The sequence below is a fragment of the Condylura cristata genome, unplaced genomic scaffold, assembly GCF_000260355.1.
Source record: "Condylura cristata isolate star-nosed mole 26May11 unplaced genomic scaffold, ConCri1.0 scaffold00025, whole genome shotgun sequence".
NCBI classification, from domain to species: Eukaryota; Metazoa; Chordata; class Mammalia; order Eulipotyphla; family Talpidae; genus Condylura; species Condylura cristata.
In genome coordinates this window covers 15,505,569-15,524,539 of record NW_004567126.1, presented here as the reverse complement: position 1 = coordinate 15,524,539, position 18,971 = coordinate 15,505,569, and the positions used below count along the sequence as shown (strand labels likewise).

At 36.4% G+C, this 18,971-nt stretch overlaps 1 protein-coding gene across 1 annotated transcript; it reads right to left on the bottom strand.

The window, feature by feature from the left end:
* Positions 1 to 11,153: 11,153 nt before the first annotated feature.
* Positions 11,154 to 12,074, bottom strand: LOC101629098 (olfactory receptor 8D4-like). The gene is given in 3 exon segments (XM_012729395.1): positions 11,154 to 11,352; positions 11,354 to 11,774; positions 11,777 to 12,074. Coding segments are annotated over 3 exon segments (918 nt in total).
* Between the last annotated feature and the right edge of the window lie 6,897 nt (positions 12,075 to 18,971).

Below are 18,971 nucleotides of genomic sequence, written 5' to 3'. Positions count from 1 at the left end.
ATATAACCCACAATATTTTTGAGACTTATTAGTGATCACCTCCCCCTCTGACTTAAAAAAAAAATCACATTTTAATACTCTATGGCTCAGAGCATTCAGAAAACTGAGTTTTTATTCCTAAATATCCTCCATTTTATTCTAACCATAAACTTACTTTTCTGGTCAAATTCAAATTCTTCCTGTACCTCAGTAAAGCAGCCCCCTACGTGTTTCTACTCTTTGAATCTCTGCTTATTTTCTGGGTGTACATGCCTCACTTACAAGAATGCTGAACAGATCTTAATGCACTTCTCCCAGTGCTGCCAATTTTTGTAAAGCAAGCAACACAGGTGTTTGTGTTTTTCCACAGGAGACTCCTATGTGGCAGTCCCCTCATCACCCAGTGTTCTCCCAGGAGGGGAAAAGGTGGCACATCTGGGAGCTACCTGTCCAAGTTCAATTAGAGATTATCTCTGAAAAACTGGATCTTTCCTTTCCGTTTTTTTTTTTTTTTAAGCCAGTCTGGAACTGCTCACAGAGCTTTTGTGCTCTCCTGCTCTCTCTCTCCACCACCCCACTCCAGCCTGTCTTTTCCTTTTGTGTTTACCCAGATAATATAAGAGCTGCTCTCAGGCATCACTTTGCAAATTCTCAGCCTGCAAGTTTAGGATTTACCTCTTGCTAGGCTTTTCAAGAAACACTTGATGACTTCCTGCATGATCTGTTACCATTCTATTAGGACACACTGTCTTTGGGCTGTTGATGTCCCAGCTTTGTTGATGTTGGTGCCTCTTCTCAATTTCCAAGTCAGTTTCAAACAAGAAAGTTTCACAATACTGAACAAAGTTGTTTTCTGGGCAACAAGTTCCAGTTCTACAGAACACGTGTATAGCTTTTTTTTTTTTTTATCCAAAAGGATGATGATAGAATAATCATATACAAAACAGAGGCTGCCCCAGTGTGCTTTATGTGTTAGTGATATACCTTGGAGTCTTTATTAACGTAATTGCCTTGCCATGAACTCACAGGTGTAGTCTACTCATGAGATCACGGTGAGATAGCAAATCAATCTTCATGAAGATGGTGTACTTACCATTAATGTCTCTTCACCCATGTTTTAATCTGTCCTTAGTGTTGTAGTCACTGTCTACCCTCATAAAGTGTCTGATTTCACACATTTGCTTGGTTTCTTCTTTTAATCCCATGTCCTGCATCTGTCTGACTTTCCAGCCAAGTCAGCTACTTCTTTTGCGGGCTGCCCAGTAAAGCCTGTGTGGTTGGTCCTTGCTTCTTAACATATTGTTCACTAACTGGCCCCATGACCATCCCTGAGAGGATGTGAAATGCATGTGACATGACATTTCATGTCAGAACCCATAGCACTGACTCAGAACCTACAATATAACAATCTCTGGACACAATGTGTGTAGACATAGAAGCACTATTTGGGTTATCCTCCTGGAGCTGAAAACACTCCATGGTCTTATTTTCGACTTTGAACCTCTCTTTAAACCTCTCTCTGTGCCTACATGCTCGTGAAATCATTCTGTGATGAGGAACCTTCTTGGATGATTCTGCACAAGATTAAGAATGAGCTGTACAATTTAATATTATAGTTCTTTGAGTCCTATCCTCAGAGACTCAGCCAGTGTAGTATGTCTGTTTTCATAAGACAAATGTTATACAAATGTATCATAATCTGAACAGTAAATAATGCTTAACCTGTGTCTGTTTATTCATCTGCCAGAACAGTAAATTCCACCATGTTAGGCCTAAAATTTTTACCCTCCAAGTTTGACCATCCTTGGAATATTTTTCTGCACTGATTTACCTGATTCAGGCCTCCTGTAATGGTAAAAACTCAAGAGTAATAATTTAAAAGATGTTTTAAAGAACTTCAAAGTATCCAAAATATCATTCGAATGATAACAATTAAGAGTATTTTACAAAGGTGAAGTCTTATATAATAGTGTCCAAGAGAACTAAATTGCACATAAATGAATAATTTAAAATTTTCTTGAAAAAATTTTTAAAAAGTGGAAATATACAGGTGAAGTCAATTTTAATGCTATAATTTATTCATCTGGTAAATTGAAACCATCTCATTTAAAAAAATGTTATCAAAGTTATAATTAGGTGTTCCACATCTTTAAAAAATCTTTAATTTCATAATGCATTTTATACTTAAACAATTCTAAACTCAAAGGAACCACATTTCAAATGTTCAGTAGTCACATATCCATATGTGACTGTATATTCAATAGCATAGGTGGAGAATAAAATTTTCTTCTGACTTCCTGGTCACAAATCAATTTCCACTTTTTAATGAAGCAAAATTAACTGATATGGCAGAAAGAACATGAACCATAAATAACACTACATTTAGTTTCAACACCAGCTCTGGGATTTACAGTTTAACATTTCATTCATCTGAGTGTCTCTCTGAGCTTCATCTATTAATCAGTAATAAAGCAGACACTTTGAGGATTTTTATACAAATTAAATAAGACAGTTAAGTTTGAATATAATTTGTGCATTGCAAGGTCTGCATAAACATACTTGTAGCATTATAATTCTGTTTTTCACACTTAGATTTCACAGATTAATTCAGAAATCAGTCTCTAGGGCCCTTAGACAAGTTGAGTGGACAACACATTGAGTCTGGATGGACATCCAATGCCTGCTTCCTCTAGACCAAGGCTCAGTGACCTGCAGACATGCGGAACCTTTGTGCTCATGGGGCTATCAAAGCTGATTTTAGAGCCTGTTTTAACGGCTACGGAATAGGGGCATCAAACTTACCTTCCTCTTCTGAAATCTTAGTGACTTACAGCTTCTTGTCTGCTTGCGTTAGGAATAAACATAGATTAATCATACACTTCATCTTTTAGTATATAAACAAGCATGCAAACAAGAATGAGGTTTAAGTGTAACTGTGAATTCTCTAATTACACAAATATTTCATCTTGGAAATATAAGGACAATGAGTTCTCAAGGGCTTTTTACCTCCTGAGGTTTAGCAGCCTGTAGAGTTGTAATAATTATTTGCTGGCCTACTAAACTCTTTAATATTAGGAAACCTAGCTATGTGATATGGTAACATTTTCAGAGTTAAGCAGTGGGTATAATCCAAGGTTAGAATATGTTTAGGTTGCGACAAATAGAATGAATGAGAAAGAGAGTATTAATTTTCTCACGGAAAGCATTTTAACAGGAGATTTTCCAGTTACGTGCATTTTTAAAGGATAAATGATGGAATCTTTTTATTTATCCCCCAATTTTATATTACACTTATTTTGACTGGTCACTTAGACAGGAATCAACATTATTCCCCCAAAATTGCAACCTAGTGGGCAGATTATTGCCCAGCATACACTGCAAAAAATTGCTGAATGAATGAGCGTGATGGTCTCTGTGGAATAAGCATAAGGAATTGTGTGTGCAAGAGATGGGTGGATCACTGCTCTCCCCAGTGTGAAAGACAGTCTTTGGAAGAATAGTTTTTATTTATTTATTAAAATAAACTGACTTTTAATTGAGGTATTATTTGGATAGGCCATTCAGGTATTGCAAACATAAGGCACACGAAATGCCTATAGTCCACCATTCCAGCCACTGTGCTCCCTTCGCTCTTTAACCTTACCCTACTCCAACCCCCCCACACCCTCAACCCCACTTTTTCCTCCTCTGGTGCAGCGGTTCTGACTCTATTTTAGATATTCTATATTCCACATATTAGTGACACCATCCATTACTTATTTTTCTCCTTTTGGCTTGTTTCACTTGGCATTATCCCTTCCAGCTCCATCCACGCAGTGCTTACCACTTTCTTTCTATGAGTGATATTCCATTGTGTATATAGCCACAATTTTGGGATCCAGTCATCTGTCTTTTGACATTTAGGTGGGTTCCTTAATTCGGCCATAGTAAATAGCGCTGCAGTAAATAAGGGATCATTTTTCCTTTTAAAGGAGTATTTTTGTTAATCTCTTTGTTAATTTTTGTACAGCATTTGATTTCTCCCCTCAGCTGTAGTCCCTGTTGTCTCCCATTACCATGGCATGTATGACTCACCACCAGTGTTTTGATTTCTTCCCTCCCCTTCCTGTTTTGACACCTTTGACCTTCGATTACAGGTCTTTTACGTCCTTCTATCTTATTTTTGCATATAGGAAAGCATCTGATTTTTGTGTATTGATTTTATAAACTGCCACTTGGTTAAACTGATTGTACTGATTAGTTTTTCTGTGGAATTTTGGTGGCTCTCTGTGTATATTTTCTTGTCGTCTGAATATAATAAGAATTTTACTTCTATTCCAATTTCATTCCTTTTTGTCTTTCCCTTGTCTGAGTGTCCTAGCAGGGACTTCTAACTAAGTTGAGTAGTAGTGTTGAGTGTAGACATCCTTGTCCTGCATCAGTGGACCGTGTCATTATCATTGAGAATGATAATAGCTATGGGTTTGTTGTTATATTTAAAAAAAATTTTATGTTCTATTTATTCCCAGTTTTTGGAGAGTTTTCATCATAAATGGATGTTGAAAAATTTCAAATTCTTTCAATATCTATTGTATAACTGTGTTCTTATTATCTTTCTTTTTGTTTATATGGTGATTTATAATGGTCAATTTTCAAATGTTGAAGCACACTTGTGTCCCTGGCATAAATTCCACTTTTAATGCATCATTGGTTTTGGTTTGCTGGAATTTTGTTGAGAATATTTGTATGAGTGTTCCTTAGACAAATTGGTCTGTGGTGTTCTTTTTTTGTGTTGTCTTTGGTTTTTGATATAAGAGTAAATCTTGCTCAAATTCACTTATGATAACATCTGACTCTGGACTATTTGGGTGTAGAGTTTTGATTGCTGTTTCCAATTTTTTGCTTGTGGTCTTTTGGTTCATGATTTATACTTCTTTCATATGCACTTTGAATAATTTTATAATTCTAAGAATTTGTCATGTCTGCTAGGGTTTTCAATTTGCTAGTGAATAGATAGATGTACAGTAGTCGCTGTTCTCTGAATTTCTGCAATGTTGCTTCTAATTTATTTTCTTTCATTTTTATTTTTATTTGAGATTTCTCCACTATTTTCTTGGCGAGCCTTGCCAACTTTTGTCTATTTTTTTTCAATGAGTTGTATTTGTCTTTGTAATATTTAGGGCTCTTTCCTTTTTTATTTCATTTATTTCTCCTTTTAAAAGTTTCTGTTCTACTGACTGGTGGATCTGTCTTTTCTTAATTCCTTGATATGAGAGAAAGTTATTTATTTGAGTGCTTGATATAGGCCTGTACGGCTATATATTTCCTTTTTAATATTGCTTTTGTTGCAACCTATACGGCTTTTTTTTTAAGATTTATTTATTTATGCATACAGAACTGGGGTACAGGCCAGAGGTGTAGGGACGGTGAGAGGCTTCACCAGAGACAGAGTGGGGAACAGAACAGGCTGACTGATGAAGTGCACTGTTGAGGGAAGTAGCAGGCGGGTCAGGAGAGGTCTGCTGCACCATGTGGGTCACCTCTGGGGCAGGGACAAACTCAAGCTGAGTGGCTTTAGCTTCTTAGTGCTGTGCTTTAACCCACTGTGCCACCAGGGAGGGCCCACAACCCATAAATTTTGAAATGTTATGTCCTCATTCTCATTTGTCTTGAGGTAATTTCTTATTTTTTCATTGAACCTACTATTCTCTCAGTACCTGTGGTCATTGTCATATTTGTTTAAGTAACTTGGGTTTTTCAGCTTCCTGAATTTATTTATTTCTGCACCTTTCTCTCTTCCAGCTTTGGTGTTCCCAGCATTGTTATGTTGCCTTTCCTCATGGAATGGGTAATTCTTGGTGTTTTTTTTTTTTTTTACTTTTTTCCTTCTTTTCTTCCCCCTCTACTTTTCTACTAGATTTTCTGAACATTTGATCTTCAAGCACACTGATCATTCTTCCATTATGTGTATTCTACTTTCATAACGTTCTCCTGAAATTTTCATTGCCTGTGTATATCTTTTAAGTACTGAAAATTTGTTCATTTTCTATCTTATGTTCATTGATTATATTTATTTGTTTTTCTGCATTTTCACAAAATTATTTAAATTCACTGAATTGCTTTATCATGGCAATTTTAAATCTGTATCTGATTGGAAGGCCATTGGTCTCATGCTTGGAAGACCAGTTCTGGAAAGTCATTCTCTTTGTGTGTTACGTTATTACCCTGAGGCCTCACGTGCCCATTTGTTGGGTTTTCTCTGCTTTGCATTATTTGTTTTGGTGATGGATTCTGTATCTGGGGCTTCTGCCTTGTTCGGGTCCTCCCCCTCAGGAACCTGGGAGCACATTTGTCTTGGCAGGTGGCTGATGGAGACTCTTGGCAGGGCGTGGGGTCCATGTCTGCTCCAGTAGCTCTAGGCCATGAATTGGGATCTCACTGACTAGGTACATTGTGGATCACTTAACTAGGGAGTTGCTTTGCAGGGTAGCTAAGGAGGTTGAGTTCTGAAAGTGCTCTACCACTACCTGGCCTGAATTGGGACCTCCCAGTCCAAGAGTATTGTCTGGCAGGCAGTTCGCTTCTCTTGCTGCTTTCATAATTCTTTGTGTCTTTTGTTGTTGTTAATTATAATTGTTCTTGCTGTGAACCTCTGTGAATCTCTGTCATGATTAGGGTATTATTATTTATTAAGTGTTTTTGATGTATTGATTCATGCCTTTCAACAATTGAAGTACAATTTATTTTTGTCTGTATTCTCCAGTAGTCTTTCTATCCTGTCCTCTCATTTTTCCTTTTAGGGATCCCACAGTGCATATTTTGGTAATCTTGATGGTATCATACAGGTCAATAATTCTGTTCAATTTTCTTTATTCTTATTTTCTTTCTTCTCCTCCTTAACTTTAATTTCTTCTCTTTATGTTCATAGATTCGGTCTTCTGCACATACAGATCTACTGTTAAAACCCTCTATCGAATTTTTCCAATTTATTGTTCTTTTTAGCTCCAGAATTTCTGCTTTACTCCTTCTAGTATTTACTGTTACTCTGTTTATTTTCAGATATTCTTTTGGTTACTCTGCCTCATTATTCATATTATTTTTTAACTTTTTGTTAATTTTGGCAATGCTAGTCTTTCTCTGGTAAGCCCGATGTCTTGGTTTCTTCAGAAAAAAATTCATTTATTCTGTGAATAGACAATACTTTCTTTTTTCATTAATGTAGGATAGCGTTTATTTTAATGAGATATTTTGAATATTACAATGTCAGTTAATTGAGTGGTTCCCCTTCAATTTTTTAAATCCATATTACTATAGTAGAATGTAATTAATGTTTTCTTAGTGACTTTTTAATATTGTGCAAAAATCTGTCTTCTTTGTAATGTGTAGTCAGTGAAGACCATATTTCTTTCATTTATGTTGCTAGTGTTTTGACAGATATTTTATTGAATTCCAGGAGCCCAATTTAAATCATTAAATAAACAGATATGTGGTCTGTGTGTGCATATGTGTTTGTACATGTATGGTGTGGAAAATACTCCACAACTTTGTACATTAACTGTGGTGGTAGACTGTCACTATACTTTAGCTTTCACTTTCTTCTTCCTCTGAGACCATAGATCCAGAGAAGAACATTTAGAATCTTCTCAGTCTTTCCAAGCATGTCTCCTGCCTTGACCATTTACATGGATTTCTAACTTTCTGTTATACACAGGCACTTTCCAATGACCTAATTTCCCAAAATATTTTTCTCCAGTTTTTATGTCTAGGCTTTCAGTGCTCTACTGTTTGTCTCAACTGTAATCTCAACTGTAATCACTGTATTCTTTTGCCCCAAGTCACTGTATTGTGTTCATTTGCTTATATGTAGGTCAAGAAGAGCCTGCCGCTTTTCTGTTGTAAGTTTGAGTTGGGCAAAACAAACCATATATTTTGCATAATCAGTCTTTTAGATAGCTACCAGAAGTTTGGAGAGAAAAGCACATTTCTTTGAGAATAAAGTATGGCTGCTTCTTTAGGAATGAAGGTCTAGAACTCCACATGGGGGGTGGGCAGTCCAAAGCAAGTCAATGTCACAGAGTTTGCCATTTTTTGAGTTTTCTCTTGAGTTAGTATTCACTTGGTTGCTACAAATCTTTGACTGCATACTAGATAGAATTCTGGGCAAATTTTCAAAGCTTGTATGTCTGTGAAGAATAAGCACTGATGGTAGAGTTAACATTTCTGTTTTCACTGAAGCCACTCCCATTTGGATCATTTTGATATTCTTTATCTTCTGAATACTTACTTTTTCTTATAAAATGATTTGAAAACTTTTAAAGTTTATTTATACTAATTCTGTTATCTCTGTTACTTCCAGATGTATTTCCATACCTTTCCATGACTTTTCTCTTGCTTACGGAACCCAGTGTGTTGTTCCTTGTATGTGAAGTGATGATCTATCTATTCTATGTGAACATCACTAATGTAACATTGTTGCACCTTTGGGTTAATAGTTTTGCTTGAATCAATGTTAAAATTTATTTTGTGAGACAATTTGGATATTATCAGTTGAGTCTTTTCAAATTTTGTCTTCTGTCTTTTTAGTTAAGCTCTAGGATTAGCTTTACTACAGAAAAATTTAAGCTTAACGTTGGTTCACAATGTTTCTGATTTCTCTAATGTGTGCATAAAGAAATCTCTTTTCTGACTAGTGGATTTGGAGCTTCTACCATACATCTGTCCTCTGAGAAGTTTTCACCCTACAGTTTCTTAGCTGCTATTATTTCCTTGGCTTTGCTAAGTTCCTCTGTGTACTTTGGTCTTCATCCAAACACTCACGATCTTAATGTTGAAGATTTATGCAACCTTTGTATATGTTTAACAACTCTTTTCTTGTGTGCTATGTACCAAAATTTCCAAAGCCTTCAATTCACCTCACCAAACTCTGACTGACATCTGTCTCCTGAACACAGCTAGATTACTTTCCCCAAACATGGTCCCAAAGTGCCATGAGATCGAAATGCTGGTGGTATAAGGCTCACCTCATTTGTGTCTCCTCTTTCAGAAATCATAGAGCTGGGCTTCCTTTTCTTCAAAGTCTTAATATAAATTTAAAAATACATATTTTACCTATTTTTTTTAGTTATTTATGGTGAGCATGAACTCTAATCTCAGCTTTTTCTCATAGGCATTGTGGAAATTCTTCATTAACATTTTAAAATATTTTTCTGAAGCTGTTTGGAGTTGATTTAATTTTAAAATATAAGTCACTAGTTCTTAAACTTCACATAATTTCAATTTTATTGAGCTATTAATGACATTTTTATTGTTTTGTTTCGTTCTTCTAGAAAGTATACATAATCAATTTTTATATATCATGTATAGAAACAAACAGATATTCTCAGGATACTGTAAATTTTAAAAACACAGAAATTAAATCAGAATTTTATTAATTATAAAATTTACAATAATACAGTGGTGGTTATAATCCTGGGATTCTCATTTCATATCAGGTGTAACTTGAAATTCCATAAATTTAACTTGGTTTACAGAAAGAGAACATCTAACTTGCAAACGTTCCTAAATTTTTGGTAGAATGATGTCCCCAAATCAATATGTAATCCTTCAATAAAGTTCTATTCTTTCGCTTAGAAATGAAAATGGAAATCCCAAACAATCATAAACTTTTCTGTTCCTAATGCTGTCATGCATGAAAACTAATATCATTAATTGAAAAGTATTTCATCAGACTTACTAATGTTGTTAGTGTTTCCAGTTGGCCAATATATTTTCTTCCCTTATCAGTCACTTCAATACATGTATTAAACAGATACACACATCTATATATTTGCTTATTAATTTATATAGATAAGAGTTTATATAGAAAATATTTTGCCAATATAAATAGTCTAAAAAACTCCGCTTTTTAAACATACCCATGTCTTCTGGTAAAGTCATACTCCTGACATCATCTGGAATGTGCCTTCCTCTCGAACCACCTTTGATCCCTCTTCCTACTGTTTCATGAGGTTTTAGTCATACTGCCTGTTTCTTCACTATGCCAAGTTTGTTGCATCCTTTGTTATCTGTACCTACTTTCTGCTTGATCCTTTTTACCTAAATACACTTTTCTCTTCAGTTAGGTTTCATTAAAGGTCTCTTCAAGAAGATCTACCAGGTTCCCCTCAAGCCACTGACAGAATTTGCCTCACTTCCTTAATGCAATATTTATATCTAATTATCATGCTTGTTAATGATAATTAACAATTATCATTATCATGCTTGTAAATGATTTCTGTAATATATGCCACTCACTCACACACCACATGTAATTAGAAACCTTGCCCATCATATACACATGATATTTCAGCATGTAAAGGAGCACCCAGCACATTGTCCATCATAATCATATGACAATAAATGAATTAATTGACACATACTATTCTGCATGTGTTGCATTATCTTCCATTCTGTATAAGAGTTTTTTTGGACACTAAAGTTTTTCTTCTTGTTTAATTCAAAATGGATGAGGAGGATATTAAAAACATAGTGCCTATGTCCTGGATTAAATACCAACTCAAAGAATTACACAGAAAGCTTAAATACTGCCCATAATTTTTGGGGTACAGAAAAAGTGATGAATTTTAGGTAAGATTGTATAAATATGGTGTATTCATCCTGATAGTCTTAGACAAATCCTCTTATCACCAGGCCAAAACTGGGGCAATATTAACTTAGCCTTTTGCTGGAGCTTCCTCACTGATTTCACATCTGATATCATTAACCTTTAATAAGCCCTTAAAAACACAATGAAAAAGTTCTTTTATTTTAAACTGTGGTTGTGATATTTGCCACAACTGTTTAGTATTTCCTATGCTAATGTCCATTAGAAAAATATTCCATTAAAGTAAAATAAATAAGAGAAAATACCTTTTTTTATCAAAGAATTTGGTGTTTTTATCTGATGTGACAGGTGTAGATATCATGATTTCATTTTTTATTGGCCTAGTTCAAAAAACTAAACATAAATATTATGTGTGCATGTATCGTTAATCTCTATATAAAATTTCATATATTAAGTATTATAGCTGTATAAAACTTTATCAATAACTACCATCTATTTTCACCTTATTTATATTATTTTTAAATGGTCAGGATATATACACAACACATATATATCACTATGATGCATAAGTTATTCTTAAAAATCATATTATTTATGAAGATGTGCTTCTCTTTAAGAGTTTTATCACAGCGTTTTGGACTTCCTTATTTCTCAGACTATAAATCAGTGGGTTCAGCATGGGAATCACCATGGTGTAAAATACAGATGTCACTTTCTCCTGGATGGCTGAACTGCTGGAAGCAGGTTTGAGATATGTGGACATGAGAGATCCATAGAAAATAAGAACAGCCACAGGTACTGAAAGTCTTGGACCTGCCCTCTTTAGACTGGATGCGGAGGATGCTAGAGAGGATGAAAGCATATGAAGTGATGATTGTCACAGCTGGGGTTACCATGTTAAATCCACCAACAATGTAAAGCAGAAGTTCATCTACGTAGGTGCTGGAACATGACAGTTTAATAAGTGGCATGATGTCACAGAAATAATGTTTGATGACTTTGGATCTACAGAAATCCAAACTTAACAAACAACCCTCAAAAATCATGGTATAGAAAAAGCATACTGAGAAGACACCAGCCACCAGCAGAGAACAGACCCGAGGGGACATGATGACATTGTAGAGCAGGGGGCTGCAGATGGCAACATAGCGATCATAGGCCATTACTGCCAACATGTAGCACTCAGAAACAGCAAACATACAGAAAAAAAAAACTGAGTCATGCAACCAGAATAAGAGATAGCTTTATCTCTGCTTAAAATGCCTGCCAGAGTTTTTGGGATAATAACAGTAGAATAGCAGAAATCTATAAAAGACAAACTGCTGAGGAAATAGTACATGGGCATGTGAAGTTGAGGACTCAGCTCAATTATGGAGATCATGCCGAGATTCCCCGCCACTGTAACTATATAAATCCCCAAGAAGAGGAAGAAAAGAGGCAGCTGAAGCTCTGGTCGGTCAGTTAATCCCGAGAGAAGAAACTCGGTGACTGTGGACTGATTTCTTATACCCATTCTCCTGTGGAAATCTGTGGAGGTCAAAGAGGAAAGAGTCCAGTTAGACAGGCAGAGACCCAGCTCAGCTCCCTTTCCAAAATTCTGGTTCTACTTTCCCTTTACCCCTGTTCTGTCCCTCCAGTGAGGACAGATACTCAACCTCCTGAAAGTCAGCAGTCAGATTCAACAGAAAGATTCTGGCTACCTGTAGATTAGGAACCATGCATAAACTTTGATAACCAGGCCTGCTTTTTCAATTGTTTTAGCAAAGTATGAAACTTTTATCTCCAGTGTTAGAAAGCAGAGTACTGCTAAAGACCTTGAAGGGAGGCTTAACAAAGGGAACCAGCTGAGGAACGGCAAAAAAAAGGGCTGTAGACTGAGAAAATACCTCTGCTGAGGACATACTTGCCTATGTGCCGCCTGATTGCAGTATTTCGACAGAAAGTCTACCTCTTGCTAAGGCTTATCGTGATTTCTAGGTAAGATTTCCAAGTGTGTTCAGCAGGGTTTTAATTCTGGGGCTGTAATAATCAGTGTACATTAAGTAAGTATCCTGGGATCCTATATGTTAGACTGCATCCAATGCTAAATAAACAAGATTCTTAACTGGAATGTATTTCAGAACCACCAGCCAACTATAGATCACATAGTTAGAAAAAAATGCCTTGTAGCATTATATTTCTTAGTGCTGTTGAGAAAACAGCTTGCATACTGAATATCTGTAATTTAATCTAATTCTAAACCTGGTCAGAAGCTCATTCCTGCACTTCAGCAGCTGGTGGCAGAGTGGCGGCCTCCCAGCCTGTTTCTGCTCTCTGAGTCTGACAGCTTTCTGGGCCCGCTTGACTTCTCTCAAGAAGCCTTTGAGGGATTTAATGCCCTTCTGCTAGTGCAGCCACTTTGAGCAAAGCAGGTGTCCCAGGTGTTTGTGTTTCTGCTATAGGGGTCTCATGGCACCTGGTTCCACCCAGAATTCTCTAGGTTGGGCAGAGATGCCACATGTGGGTCTGCCTGTTCTGGGTTCAGGTATGTTATGATTTTTGTAAAGCTGATCATTTTCATTTTCCCAGTGAAATGGGAAAATGGACTACTCCTGATTCTTCTCTAATCTCTTTGTGCCTTTATTGTTTCCTTGCTGTCCTAGTGATTATGAAAAGCCCAGACAGCTTCTTTAGTAAATTCTACTTGACCAGCAGGCTCCATGTGTCTCTGGGCATTTTGAGAGTCAGTTCCTATTTCTTTCTTCCAATCTGTTGCTGTTCTATGGGACACGCTTCCTCTGGGCTACTTGAGCTCCCTCCAACGTTGGTGCCTCCTCCTCATTCCCCAAATCAGTTTAAGCAAGGGAGGTTTCTAACACTGTACATGTCTTCTCTGAGCAAGTTCCAAATCTATGGAACTCTTCATCCTCCTATCTGCTCTTTTTTTCTGTCCTGAGTTTGATGCTAGAGAAATCATGTGCGAAAGAGTAAAGCCCCATGTGCTTTGATTTTTAGTGCCATACTCTGGAGTCCTCTTTCCCTAATCCTTTGCCAGATAGCATGCACAGATGCAATCCATCAAAGACCACACAAATAGCAGAGAAATCTTGTTGGCAATTTAACAGCCTCTGGACATGATGTGTTTGTACATAGAGTGTGAAAAGCACTGCTGGAATCTTTATGGTTCTTATTAGCCTCTCACAGATTAGCCTCTAGGATCCTTAGGCATATTGAGTCCAGATGTACGTCCAGGGCCTGCTCTCCATAGACCAAGGCTCACTGACCTGCAAACACATTGAAACATCTGTGCTGATGTGGACAACTAGAAATTACTTAGAGCATGTTTTAACACCCACAGAACGTGGTCATCATATCCTGACAGTCACCTTCTCCTTCTGAAACCTTAGCTGATCGTCCCTTCTCCTAAGCTCATCATGTTAGGGATAAAGATGGAATAATTTGTACTTTTTCATCCTTCAGCGGCTAAACAACACAAGTAACAGGTGTCTGGTATCAGTGAAACTGACAACTCATCTCAGTTTAAATATTTCATGTCTAGAAATTTAAACATGAGTAATTCCCAAGGGTTTCTTACCTCTGGAAGCTTCGCAGGCTGTATAGTTGAAGAACTGCCATTTAATGGTCTTTCAAACTTTTAAATATAAGGACCTAATCATATAATGTGGTCACATTTCCTGACTAATACATGTTATAGCCTAAACTCTCATATATTTAGAATACAATTAAGTTTCAAAAAAAAAAGAAAAGAAATGAGAATAAGAATCTAATTTTCAAACAAAGTTTTACTAAAATTTTCTTTTTACATATTTTTTATAGGACAAATAATGGAATCTTTTCATTTATCCAAAAATCTACTTTGGGAAGCTGTGAGTGATTGGGACGCAAATAGATTTCAGCAATCGTCCCTCAACATGTTGCAAATAGTCAGGTTGAGAGCAGCCTGACACACTGAGATTGCTGACTGAGTATCAAGCATCATGTTGCTGAATGGAATGAACATGAGGAATGGTGTGTGCTCAGAGAGGGAGCAGATCATACTCGCCCTAGGGAGAATGGCAGTCTTTATGTGTAGATAGAATCCCTTAATCAAGTAAGCAGTTAATTTTCATATTTACTTATGGGTAGAATTTGATCTCCACTTTCAGAAATAGGAAGACTGCACTGAACCTGAGAGGATGCAAAGGGGGAGTAAAGACACAAACAAGGTCATCTGCCCTGGGGACTCTACTCCCATCCAAGTACCAACCAGCCCAGGTCCTGCTTAGCTTCTCCACCCCCATAAAGGGTGTGCCCAGGGTGGTTTGGCTGCTGACAGGGCACCTGTAGCAATCAGAATACATTTTTCCTCCTTTCTAGAATCTATTATCTGAAAATGGTGACCCAAGAATGGTACAATGGTGAAGTCAGCTGAGCTAGTTTAAACTCAGGATGGCTAGAAAAGTGGTTTAGTTTTGAAGCACAGGATGTCCACACTGCCCCTTCAATGTTGCTCTCCTTGTCACTGTATTTGGACCAGTGAGAGTTGCTGCTCCGTGTGTACATAGAAGCACTACTGGGTTACTCTACTGCAGAGCTGACTTTCTCTCCCTGGACTTCTCTTCTAATTTGAACCTCTCATTGTTCCTGGCTGTGCCTGAAAGTACTGCATGCTCAGGTAACGCGATCCAAAAATACCCTACAGCAAAGAGCCTTCTTGGGAGATTCTGTCCAAGATAATGGTGGAACTGTACAATTTAACATTTTAGCACTTTTAGGCCCACCCTCATGAATGTATCATGAGCTTCAAAGAGAAAAGTGCTCACTGGTATCTGTTTTACTGTCTGCTAAGTAGTGAATTTTATTATGTTAGGACTAAAATTTTTACCTTATAAGTTTGGCCAACCTTGCGATTGTGTACTGCACTCATTTACCTGATTTGGGTCTCCTGTATTGGTAGCAACTCAAAAGAAATTTAGTAATTCAAAAGGGGCCACTTTAATGTAGCCAAAGTATCATTGAAATGATAACAATTGAGAGTATTTTTACAAAGGTGGAGTCTCAAACAGTATTGCCCAAGAGAAATAAATTGTACATAAATGAATAATTTAAATTTTATTTGGAATTTTTTTTTAAATAAAACATACAGTTAAAGTCAATTTTGAGCTATAATTTATTCCTCTGGTAAATGCAAATCATCTACCTTTAAAAAGTAATGATATCAAATTTATAGCTAGGTTTTTCACATTCTTTAAGAAAAATCTCTGGATTTTATAACTTATTTTATGCTTCGGCTCAAATGCTCAATAATCACATGTATATACATATATAGCTATATATTGTATAGCACAAGTGTAGAATAATTTTTTCCTCAAATCTCACTTCATTCTCAAAACTATATTTCCACTTTTTAATAAAGAAGAAATTACCTGAAATGGCAGAAAGAACACTGAATTAAATCACTACATTTGGTTTGTGAAAGGATATTTTCGAAGATGAACAATATCTGAGCATGCAGTACGTTCAGGAATGGAGAGGATCAAAGAGAGGTTCAAAGCAGAAAATAAGAACATGGAGAGAAAATCAACTCTAAAGCAGAGTGACCAAATAGTGCTTCTATGTGACACACAACTCTAAGATTTTCAGTATAAAATTTAACTCAACAGAGTGTCTCCCTGAACTTCACATTTTAATCTGTAAGAAAACAAAGACTTCAAAAGATGTACAAATTAAATAAGACAGCTAAGTTTGAACACACTTTGTGCATTGCAAGGTCTGCATAAACATTCTTGCAGTTTTATAATTCTATTTTCGGGGCTGGATATTTCACAGATTAATTCACAGATTAGTTTCTAGGGCCTTAGCCAAGGTGAGTGGACAAGGCACACTGAGTCTGGATGGACGTCCAGGGCCTGCTCCCTCTAGACCAAGCCTCAGTGACCTGCAGACATGCGAATCTTTGTGCTCATGTGCACAGAGTTGATTAGAGCCTGAATATGGAATCATACCTCTGAAACTCACCTTTCCCTTCTGAAGACTTAGCAGAGTATCTCTTCTCCTAGCCTCATCACATTAGGGATAAAAATGGATTAATTATACTTGTCATCCCTCCGTATCTAGACAATCATACTACAAGAACCAGGATGTGTAAGTGACTTCTCTAATTATGCAAATATAAAGACAGTAGTTCCCAAGGGCTTCCTTCCTCCAGAGGTTTAGCAGCCTGCACAGTTGTAATAATTGTCACTTGCTGGCCTGTGAAACTTTTAATGTAAGGAAACCTAGCTATGTAATGAGGTCACACTTCCAAAGTCATGCAGTGGGTGTGACCTTAGAATATGTTTAGATTGCCACAATTAGGAGAATAAAGGAAAAAGAATATTTTTTCATGGACAGTATTTCAAGTTTTGTCATTTTATAAATATTCTATGTGTAAGTGAAACCATTCTCTATCATTTTTTGTGTGACTCACCAAAGTAGTGTTTTGGAGTTTTTCGATGGTTGCATAGGAGTAGAATTACTGAGTTGTTAGGCTGAGCCATTTTTATTGTCAGGCACTTCGTACTTCCCATAATGGCTGGACCAGGTTGCATTCCCACAGCAGTGTAGGAGGGTTCCTTATCCTTTACATCCTCACTACCACTTGCATTTTCTGTCTTTTCAACATGGGTTAATCTCACAGCACACAGTGAGAGGATATCTCATTTGCATTTCCCTGATGATAAGTGATGATGAACACTTCAGTTTTCTTTATTATTCTTATTTTCTTGTCTCCTCTTTAATTTTAGTTTCTTTTCTTTATGTTCACAGATTCGGTCCTCTGTATGTTCAGATCTATTGTTGAAACCCTCTATCGAGTTTTCCACTTTATTGTTCTTTTCAGCTCCAGAATTTCTGCCTTACTCCTTTTGATATTCATTGTTGTTCTGTTTATTTTCAGATTTTCTTTTGGTTACTCTGCTTCATTATTCATATTTTCTGTTGATTTTTGCTAATTTTTGGTAATACTAGTCTTTGTCTAGTAAGTCCAAAGTTTTGGTTTCCTCAGAGACAATTTTAGTTCATTTCTTCTGTGAATGGGCAATGCTTTCTTTTTTCTTTGCATGCTGTAAAGCTTTTTTCAAAAATTAGAAATTTTGAATATTGTGTTAATGCAGGAAATGGGGTAGTTCCCCTTCAAATAGTTTTTTATTACTTGCAACGGACTGTAACTGTTGTCTTTGTAACTTTTTATTTTATTTTATGTATATATTTTATTTTTATATTATTTTTCATTTCTGTACAATGTATGCTTTCTCCTCTCAGCTGTAGCTCCTGTGAAATTCCCACAACCAATTCATCCATGTTCCATCACCATGTCTTTTGTGCTTCTCCCACCCCTGTTTTGATCCTTTTCTCTACTTCTCCCCTGCATAATGTCTCTCATTTATAGTTGCATGTTGATTTTGATTTTTAATTTTTTATAATTACCTTTTCCCCCTATCTCTTCTTTGGTTCCTCTACATTCTTCATGTAAGTGAAACCATTCAATATTTTTCTTTTTCTTTCTGGCTTATTTCACTTAGCATAACTACTTCCAGCTCCATCCATGCTGTACAAGTTTATCTTTTTTGATTGCTTAGTAATATTCTACTATGCATGTATATAACATCTTCTTGATCCAATCATCTGTTTTGGGTATTGGGATTGTTTCCATAGCTTACCTCTTATAAAAAGAGCTGCAGAGAACATAGGGATACAAGTTTCCATTTGAATTAATGTTTTTGTGTCCTTTGGGTGATTCCTAGGAATGGAATTGCTGGATCATATGGAAGCTCCATTTTTAGAAATTGGCGGAACTACCAAGCTTCTCAGCTTTCCATGAGGTTGGACCAGTTTGCATTTCTACCAGCAATGTAGGAGAGTTCCTTTTTCTCCATATCCGCATCTTTTATAGTTGCTCATTTGTTTAATGTGTGCCATTCTCAGTGATGTAAGGTGGTCTCTCACTGTGGTTTTGATTCACATTTCCCTGATTACAAGTGATATTGAACTTTTCTTTCATATGCCTGTTGACTATTGCATTTCTTCTTAGGAGAAATATCTTTTAGCTCTTTGCCCTTTTTTCACTAGATTGTTTATTGAGTCCTGTCAGCTCTTTGTGGTCAATCTATCAGTTGTCTTGTGTGCAAAAATTTTCTCTCAATCAATGGGGCATCTCTTTGTTTAGGTTAATGTTTCTTTTGCTATACAGAAATTTTTAAATCTGATATAGTCCCAGCTGTTCATCTTTTCCTTCACTTTCCTTTCATTAGGGAATATGTCTTTAAAAATGTTAGAGTAGTAGGTCATATCATGTTTTTCATATATTTTCTTCAATATATTTTGTGATTTAAGGTCTGATGTCTAATTTTTTAATCTATTTTGAGTTTGTTTTTGTGCATGGTGTGAGGCT